General features: G+C 47.6%; 1 protein-coding gene across 1 annotated transcript; it reads left to right on the forward strand.

Moving 5' to 3' along the window:
• The first annotated feature begins 2,616 nt into the window (after nucleotides 1–2,616).
• Nucleotides 2,617–9,555, forward strand: LOC121856977 (uncharacterized protein C2orf16-like). The gene is made up of 6 exons (XM_042352772.1): nucleotides 2,617–2,623; nucleotides 2,981–3,209; nucleotides 6,857–7,657; nucleotides 7,794–8,106; nucleotides 8,298–8,892; nucleotides 9,146–9,555. The coding sequence occupies exons 1-6, from the start codon at nucleotides 2,617–2,619 to the stop codon at nucleotides 9,553–9,555; spliced, it is 2,355 nt and encodes a 784-aa protein (XP_042208706.1).
• The last annotated feature ends 278 nt before the right edge of the window (nucleotides 9,556–9,833 follow it).

Below are 9,833 nucleotides of genomic sequence, written 5' to 3' on the forward strand. Positions count from 1 at the left end.
TAATTCTCGGAGTTAAATACAGAAACTTAATTTGACTCGTATGATTTTTTTTTTTTTATTGTCAATATGAATAATTTTTTAAAGTCATGGGGGTATATATCCTTTTAGTCTGACAATGAAGAAATTATTAAACATTGTGGTCTATAACGTGAGTTTTGTTTCTCCACTTCACTAAAAATGTTTCCCTCTACCTCACTAATTTTTTCCCCTACCTCACTAGTTTTTTTCTCTACCGCATTATTTTTTTTCCCTACCGCATTATTTTTTTTCCCTACCTCATTATTTTTTCCCTATCTCATTATTTTTTCCATACTTCATTATTTTTTCCCCACCGCATTATTTTTCCCTACCTCATTAATTTTTTTTACCTTATTCCAATAGTTTTTCCCTATTTCACTAGTTTCCCCACCACACCCAAAAATTCCCCACCCATCTCAAGTTTTTACGCGTGTTAATTCCCACAATGAAGATTTTTACTGTTTTATAAGGTAGTGAAGTGTGTTTGATCTTGACCACAAATCAATCAATCCTTGTCCTGATGATCTTACGAACTGAGGAGGACAGAATGAAGGCGATAAACACAAGAATTAGGCAATACGGACGATAAACAAGGAATAGATTACCAACAAAGACTGGTAAACACACACGGCTGGTACTCTACACACTGTTGTTACCATCACCAGTAACTTAAGCCGGTTCCCCATCCCCCCCCCCCATCTGTTCCACCACCATCATCACCTCTTTCACCATCACCGCCTCCTGACCCTCCACCACCTCATCCTCCTCCTCCTCCTCCCCACCTCCACCACCACCACCACCACCACCACCTCCTCCTCCACCACCTCCTCCTCCACCACCTCATCCTCTCCACCACCACCTCCTCCACCACCACCACCTTCCACCACCATCTTCTTCACCACCTTCTCCACCACCATCTTCTTCACCACCTCCTCCTCCTCCTCCACCTCCACCACCACCACCACCACCTCCTCCTCCTCCACCACCACCTCCTCCCACCACCACCACCTTCTCCCACCACCCATCCTCCTCCACCACCACCTCCTCCACCACCACCACCACCTTCTCCACCACCATCTTCTTCACCACCTCCTCCTCCTCCTCCTCCACCTCCACCACCTCCACAAATACTTCCTCGTGAGTCCTCTCTTTGTCGCGTTTAGGTTTTAACTACTTGCCTAATTTAGTTATGTCATCATCCCTAGCACTATTTCTTTAACTTTTCACTTTGTTTACCCGCTCCCAATGCAGGCTCCTCCACCCCCGTGCTCATATGTTCCCCTAGCAGTTTGAAGACTTCGATATCTTTTGAACTGCCCCCTCTAGAGACCCAGCCAGCATAAAGGTCCCTTCTGCCGTAAAAGTTGTCCCAGTTGTCAACGAATGGGACTGATATTGACTTGCAATATCTGTCAAGACGGCCGTTGACACCAACTGCCCTTGACAACCATTCATTGCCAACTATCCTTCTAGGCAGGACACCACATATGATAGGGATCCCTCCCTTAGTCCTAATACGATCTTTAGCTGTCTTGAACTTATCAAGAAGCTCCTCACTCCTACACAGGCCAACATCATTGCCTCCTGCACTGAGGCAGATAATGGGTTTGTTCCCATGACCAAACAAGATATTGTCCATCCTGGCAAACACACTCTTTTCCTATTTTTATTTTCAGCACAGAAAGCTCTATTCAGGTACAGTACCTGGGAATCAACAACAATTCAGGTTTCTGTACCTTCCTTGCCAGCCCTGTCCCTGACTTAGCTGTTGTCGTGTCGGTGGTAGAGAGCCTGCCCTTCCCCATCACCTTGTGTTGCTTACGGCAATACAAAAACATTTGACCTTTTCCTATCACGCCCCCAGCCTCTTCACCCTGCCCCACCCCTATCCTCTCCACCCCGCCGCACCTATCCTCTCCGACCCACCCCACACTCTCCACCCCGCCCCACCCCACCCTTCCTCTCCACCCCACCCCTGCCCCTCTCCACCTACCCTCTCCTCTCCACTTCGAACCCCACCCCCCTCTCCAACTTCCCCCACTCCATCCCACCCCTACTCCCACCCTACTCCATCCCACCTCTCCACCCCCACCCCCAACACTAGACCACCTCCCTTTCCTTCTAAAAATATATTAGTGGATATGAATAAATATTTACAGACTATGGACCAGTTACATCAACAGTGACAGTGAAACAACACGACGCCTGAGTCCCTATAATCATCCCTCACAACAGTACTCATTATAGGTCTCCCGCCGCTTACAGAAATTACAAACAACATAATGACCTGGTTGGGATTTATATTAACTGTACCAAGTCTTAATGTCAGAAATTAAAGTAATCTGCTAATGAAAATTTAATCGAGATAACAGGTAGTGTACACAGTGGTGCTTACAACATGATCAACTACTGTCATCAGGATGCTTTTAATTACTTAAGAGTAACTACAATAATCACAGGTGGAACGATGTGATGCAACTGGTGACATGATCGTGCACACACACACACACACACACACACACACACAGTTAGGTTCATTACGACTCACATGACTCAGCGGAGCGTTAGTGTCGTCCCTGAAGTGGTACGGACTCCATAATGCAGGGTAATTAATGCGTGACTAACGACCAACACATTTACTTAAACTAGACTGGTTTTGAACTTGAGTCTGACACCCGATTGTTTGTGCAGCTGTGTCGTGACTCAGGAGCAGGACACGAGACACTAACGTTCGCTGGCTCTCAGAGGGCAACACCTTGGGTCGCTTGTATGAGCTGAGAAGAAGTGAGATTGGTTCTTGAAACTGAAGAAAATTACTACTTCACCACCTTTAATTAAGAGGAGCTCAGTTTGTTATTGGCTTACCTGGCAGAGATTTTTGATGTCTTAAATGTCCTCAACCGTAAGTTACGAGGTAAATACTGTTGGCAACTATAATGCAATTTGAACATTCACCGTCAAGCTGCAGCTGTGGAGGCGTCGCATCAAACAAAGGAAGTCTCTTTTCTTCGTCCTGAAATCCTGAATGACAAAAACCTCAGTGATGTCCTTAGAGTCGAGAACGAGAGTTACCCTCAAGCTTTGGAGGACGAGTTCCATCGATGTTTTCCTGACATCAATGAAAGCAAATTCAATTACAGTCTTGCCAGGAATCCCTTTTACATTGCAGTCGAGGTCGTCCCTGAAACCAGGTCAGAGCAGTTTTTAAGTTTGCTTCTGTGGCAAAGTGTTGGGTGGAGTACCTGCCAGTGTACAGAAAGTAATCCAGTGAGCCCTCCTGTCATCGGCGTATCTGTGTAAGGCAATCACTTCAGTGGTGGCTGGGATCAAAACAAAACAGGTAAACAAAGTGTTACTCCGCCAGACATGACCGAATATAACGAGACTTGTAAGACGAAAGAGCCAGTACAACCCATCGCAATAAATAGTACACGACTGTGTTACCTCTGTGAATATTTTCCGCGTGGTTTTGCATAACAGCTGATTGGATATTGACTATTAAATGAAGTATCTTGTGTTTTTTTCGTTCTTATAATCATATCACACACACCCAAGTCGAACCCAACTCTTCCTAGATAAATTCTGATCTGAGGCGATTTAACTGTAACCCGAGTTGACCTGACATGAGACTCAGAGCCTCATTTGACTTGGTGATTCCCACAATGGCCCGCCACTAACGAGACGCCCACAGTCACAACACCACCGCCGCGCCCCCCATCCTCACCCCGCCCAGCCTGATGTATGTCCCACTGTAATCACCTCACACAGGGACCCCAAGGATACGGGTACACGAGCGAGTCCTTTTAGGGGAGATGGGTGAGTCCTTTTTGGGGGTGGTGAGGAAGGTGGAGTCATTTTGAGGGTGGTGGGGGAGAGGACGTTCTTTTTGGGGTGTGCTGTGGGGTGGGGGGTCCTTTTTGGGGGTGGGAAAGGGGACATGGGAGGAGGGGGAGTCCTGGGTGTGGGGGTGGTGAGGGATGTCGTAGGAGATTGACTACCATGACCCGCCTCTCCCCTACCCATCAATACCTGAACCTATACCCGACCTCATCTCTTCAACACCCTCAGCCTCTCATCTTCCCCGGTCAGGTAATTTCCAGGCCAGACATTCCTCACGGTACAGAGTCACGCTGGAAGGTTAGGAGAACGTGGAGAATGTGCCGGTGTGAACGTGCCACTTTCTGATGCCTAAAGGAGGAGGGGAGGGGTAATTCTCGTTACATGATCCTTCAGGAGGGGTCGTACCTAGGAGGGGGGGGGGTCAAATTGGCGAGATAATGTTTTGTGTGTGTGTGTGTGTGTGTGTGTGTGTGAGAAAAAATAATTAAATATTAAGACAATTCCTAACACGACATACAAAACCTTTAACACAATACAAGCATCATCACCCCCACCCACAATAAACACGCTTATACTAGTCACGAGAGCACGACATTTACCTTGCTTGTCGGTGGTGATTGCTGCCTGCTCGAGAAATATTGGAAGATCGTGGTTGTTGTCGTCGGTCGGTCGGGAGGGATTGAGGGAGGGAACAAAGCATGGTGATGGTGGCGGGATTATGAGCTGGAGTCCACAACATGAAGATAAACTATCACATCAAGCAGAGGCGAGGAGGAGGCAGTCGGCATGAATACTAAACAGCTGGGCTTACACAGGCTTCGATACACCCCCCTCCCCCTCCCCACTCCTCTAAGCAAACACTAAATAAAAAATGAAAGATAAATACACCTACTGATCCTTTGTCTTCGGGAGGACATACCTGGCCTCTTGTCATAAACCTCCAATATCCTGACCTGACCTGACCTGACCTGACCTAATATCGTGTTATAGTGTGTGCAGGACAGACGAATTGACAATAATTGTTCCTTACAGTAGAGTGGGTGAGGTGTCTGAGGGGCCATTGGTTTTGTTAGTGAGTAAATTATTAAAGAGGTGTTTTAACGCTGCCAACCTGCCCCAGTATACTGAGTAGGATCTCGTATGGCTTAACACCTCGATTTACGATGACTAAATAACGTCTTGAGTATAATGCCTTTACAGTACAACACCTTTAACCCTTTGATTATTATGGAGAATATGACGACAATAAATTATTCGTTTCTCTACAGCAACTTCTGAACCAACACCTGTTGGTTAATGTTCGAAATAAGGCAAACAGAGTATTGGGTTTTATATCTAGATGTGTAAGTAATAAGAGTGCAGAGGTCTTATTGCAACTATATCTTGCGCTAGTCAGGCCGCACCTCGATTATGCGGTTCAGTTCTGGTGCCCCTATTATAGAATGGATATAAATTCACTAGAGTCGGTGCAGCGAAGAATGACGAAAATGATTCCGGGACTTAGAAACCTTCCATATCAGGATAGGTTAAAGAAACTTAACTTGCATTCCCTAGAAAGACGAAGAGTGCGGGGAGATATGATAGAAGTATTTAGGTGGGTGAAAGGAATCAATAAAAGGGATATAGATAAAGTTCTTATAATATCCGAGCAGGATAGGACTCGGAGCAACGGATTTAAGTTGGATAAGTTTAGGTTTAGGAGGGAGATAGGAAGGAGCTGGTTCACAAATAGGGTGGTGGACGAGTGGAACAAGCTTAGCAACTTTGTAGTAAGTGCTGGAACGCTGGGAAGTTTCAAAAGGAGGCTGGATAGATTCATGGATGATAGAGAGTGGTAGTCACTCTCGACAGGAGCTGCCATGCACAGGCCAACCGGCCTATTGCAGACTCCTTATTTTCTTATGTTATGTTCTTATGTTATATATACACGGGTTTGCGCGCGCGCACACACACACACACACACACACACACCTTTAATTATTATTATTATTATCATACAGATATACATACACACAAGCACATACACATACACATATGCACACACACACACGCACATATACCTACACACGCATGCACACATACACACACACACACACACACCTGTACGGATATGCCACTGCATAAAACAGATCTCTCGCGACGAAATACAAAGGTTGTTGACAAGAGAAGAGCTCCCGCCCTCACTGACCGACCCACGGTATATGGTGGTCCAAGTTATCCATGTTGGAGGAGTTGGCCTTGAACTGCCTGCCCCTACGGTGTTCAGCCGCGTTATTAAAGTTGATGGCTCCATGACCACGCCACGCCACGCCATCATGGGACTGAAGACCCACGTCACCACTTCTACACTCTTAACCACACAAACAGAATAAACACACACATGCATTCAACATATGTTCATAGACTTTTATAGAACATACACACTATACATGCATACTACACACACACACACACACACACACACACACACACACACACGTCCTGCATATGTATAAACACCAATTAAATCGAAGTCGTTCTTACACCAAATTTGTTACAAAAACTCGTTATAAAAATAAATTAGCTCTAACAATAATTCCTTATAATACATCCGCTTAACAAAGTATGAGCTATAATATATTGGTTTAAAAAGTTTCTTACGATACAGAAGAGCAGCGAACAGGTGGTACAGGTGGTGGTGATGACAGTAACCTCGGGGTCTCCAGCACTCAGTCTTACCTGTAAACACCAGGTATATAGTAATTGAAAGCCTGAAGAGAATTGACAAATATAATAATAATAATAATAATAATAATAATAATAATAATAATAATAATAATAATAATAATAATAATAATAATAATAATAATAATAATAAGACTACTACCGGTACTTCTAACACAAGTAACACTACGGTACTACTACTATTACCACCACCATACTTCACAGCAGTACATAACAAGAAAAATACAGCACAAAACAATACAAAGTCTCAAAACATCACTAACACGAAACACAGCAGCAGAGACCCAACACAGCAGCAGAGACCCAACACAGCAGCAGAGACCCAACACAGCAGCAGAGACCCAACACAGCAGCAGAGACCCAACACAGCAGCAGAGACCCACCACAGCAGCAGAGACCCAACACAGCAGCAGAGAACCAGACAACAGAGACCCAACACAGCAGCAGAGACCCAACACAGCAGCAGAGACCCAACACAGCAGCAGAGAGACCCACAACAACAGAGACCCAACACAACAGAGACCCAACACAGCAGCAGAGACCCAACACAGCAGCAGAACAACACAGCAACAGAGACCCAACACAGCAGCAGAGACCCAACACAGCAGCAGAGACCCAACACAGCAGCAGAGACCCAACACAGCAGCAGAGACCCAACACAGCAGCAGAGACCCAACACAGCAGCAGAGACCCAACACAGCAGCAGAGACCCAACACAGCAGCAGAGACCCAACAAGCAACAGAGACCCAACACACAGCAGAGACCCAACATGCACAGAGACCCAACACAGCAGCAGAGACCCAACACAGACCCAACACAGCAGCAGAGACCCAACACAGCAGCAGAGACCCAACACAGCAGCAGAGACCCAACACAGCAGCAGAGACCCCAACACAGCAGCAGAGACAGACCCAACACAACAGAGACCACAGCACAGCAGCAGAGACCCACACAGCAGCAGAGACCCAACATACAGAGACCACACAGCAGAGACCCCAACACAGCAACAACAGCAGCAGCAGAGATACAGCAGCAGAGACCCAACACAGCAGCAGAGACCCAACACAGCAGCAGGCCAACACAGCAGACCCAACAACAGCAGCAGCAGGAGACCCAACGCAGCAGCAACAGCAGAGACCCAACGCAGCAGCAGCAGAGACCCAACACAGCAGCAGCAGAGACCCAAACAATAGGCAGAGACCCAACACAGCAGCAGAGACCCAACACAGCAGCAGAGACCCAACACAGCAGCAGAGACCCAACACAGCAGCAGAGACCCAACACAGCAACAGAGACCCAACACAACAGCAGAGACCCAACACAGCAGCAGAGACCCAACACAGCAACAGAGACCCAACACAGCAACAGAGACTAACAGAGACCCACACACAGCAGCAGAGACCCCAACACAACAGCAGAGACCAACACAGCAACAGAGCAGAGACACAGCAACAGAGACCCACAACAGACCCAGAGACAACAGCAGAGCAGCAGAGACCCAAGACCCAACACAACAGCAGAGAGCAACAGAGACATAAACAGCAGAGACCCAACACAGCAACAGAGACCCAACATAAGCAACAGAGACCCAACACAGCAGCAGAGACCCAACACAGCAGCAGAGACCCAACACAACAGCAGAGACTCCAACACAACAGCAGAGACCCAACACACAACAACAGAGACCCAACACAGCAACAGATACCCAACACAGCAACAACAGCAGACCCAACAGAACAGCTACAGCAGACCCAAACACAAAGGGGAACAGGAGACCCAACGCAGCAGCAACAGCAGAGACCCAACGCAGCAGCAACAGCAGAGACCCAACACAGCAGCAGAGACCCAACACAATAGCAGAGACCCAACACAGCAGCAGAGACCCAACACAGCAGCAGAGACCCAACACAGCAGCAGAGACCCAACACAGCAGCAGAGACCCAACAGCAACAGAGACCCAACACAGCAGCAGAGACCCAACACAGCAGCAGGAGACCCAACACAGCAACAGAGACCCAACACAGCAACAGAGACCCAACACAGCAACAGAGACCCAACACAGCAGCAGAGACCCAACACAACAGCAGAGACCCAACACAGCAGCAGAGACCCAACACAACAGCGGAGACCCAACACAACAACAGAGACCCAACACAACAGAAGACCCAACACAGCAGCAACAGCAGACCCAACACAACAACAGAGACCCAACACAGCAACAGAGACCCAACACAGCAGCAGAGACCCAACACAACAGGAGACCCAACACAACAACAGAGACCCAACACAACAGAAGACCCAACACAGCAGCAACAGCAGACCCAACACAACAACAGAGACCCAACACAGCAACAGAAACCCAACACAGCAACAGAGACCCAACACAGCAGCAACAGCAGACCCAACAGAACAGCAGAGACCCAACACAGCAACAGAGACCCAACACAGCAGCAACAGCAGACCCAACAGAACAGCTACAGCAGACCCCAACACAGCAGGAACAGGAGACCCAACGCAGCAGCAACAGCAGAGACCCAACACAGCAGCAGAGACCCAACACAGCAGCAACAGCAGACCCAACAGAACAGCTACAGCAGACCCAACACAGCAGCAACAAACAGCAGACCCAACACAGCAGCAACAGCAGACCCAACACAGCAGCAACAGCAGACCCAACAGAACAGCTACAGCAGACCCAACACAGCAGCAACAAACAGCAGACCCAACACAGCAGCAACAGCAGACCCAACACAGCAGCAACAGCAGACCCAACAGAACAGCTACAGCAGACCCAACACAGCAGCAACAAACAGCAGACCCAACACAGCAGCAACAGCAGACCCAACACAGCAGCAACAGCAGACCCAACACAGCAGCTACAGCAGACCCAACACAGCAGCAACAAACAGCAGACCCAACACAGCAGCAACAGCAGACCCAACACAGCAGCAACAGCAGACCCAACACAGTAGTCTCCTTCATCCCGAGGACTTGTCAACTTTATATAACAATTATTGTCCTCGATTACTACACATGCCTTACCCCCCTCAGTACATTTTTTTTTTTAGGGAAAGGAGGATGAAAGAAGATTGGAGGTGGGGGAAGGAAGTTATAGTTCGGAAATTGAAGAAATTTAGGAGGAGGTAAGAGAGGGCGGGCTGACCGCCTAGCTAACCTAATGGATTAGCTATTGTCTGTCGGTACAGGCACTAGACATCCTACCCTGTCCCATATATGGGTGTTTTAAGGG

Source organism: Homarus americanus, unplaced genomic scaffold (assembly GCF_018991925.1).
Source record: "Homarus americanus isolate GMGI-L3 unplaced genomic scaffold, GMGI_Hamer_2.0 scaffold1024, whole genome shotgun sequence".
NCBI lineage: Eukaryota > Metazoa > Arthropoda > Malacostraca > Decapoda > Nephropidae > Homarus > Homarus americanus.

Coding starts and splice junctions, on each gene's coding strand:
- LOC121856977 (XM_042352772.1), top strand. Junction 3,210..6,856: donor GAGGTCGTCCCTGAAACCAG/GTCAGAGCAGTT, acceptor CACGAAACACAG/CAGCAGAGACCCAACACAGC. Junction 8,107..8,297: donor ACCCAACACAACAGCAGAGA/GCAACAGAGACA, acceptor TACCCAACACAG/CAACAACAGCAGACCCAACA.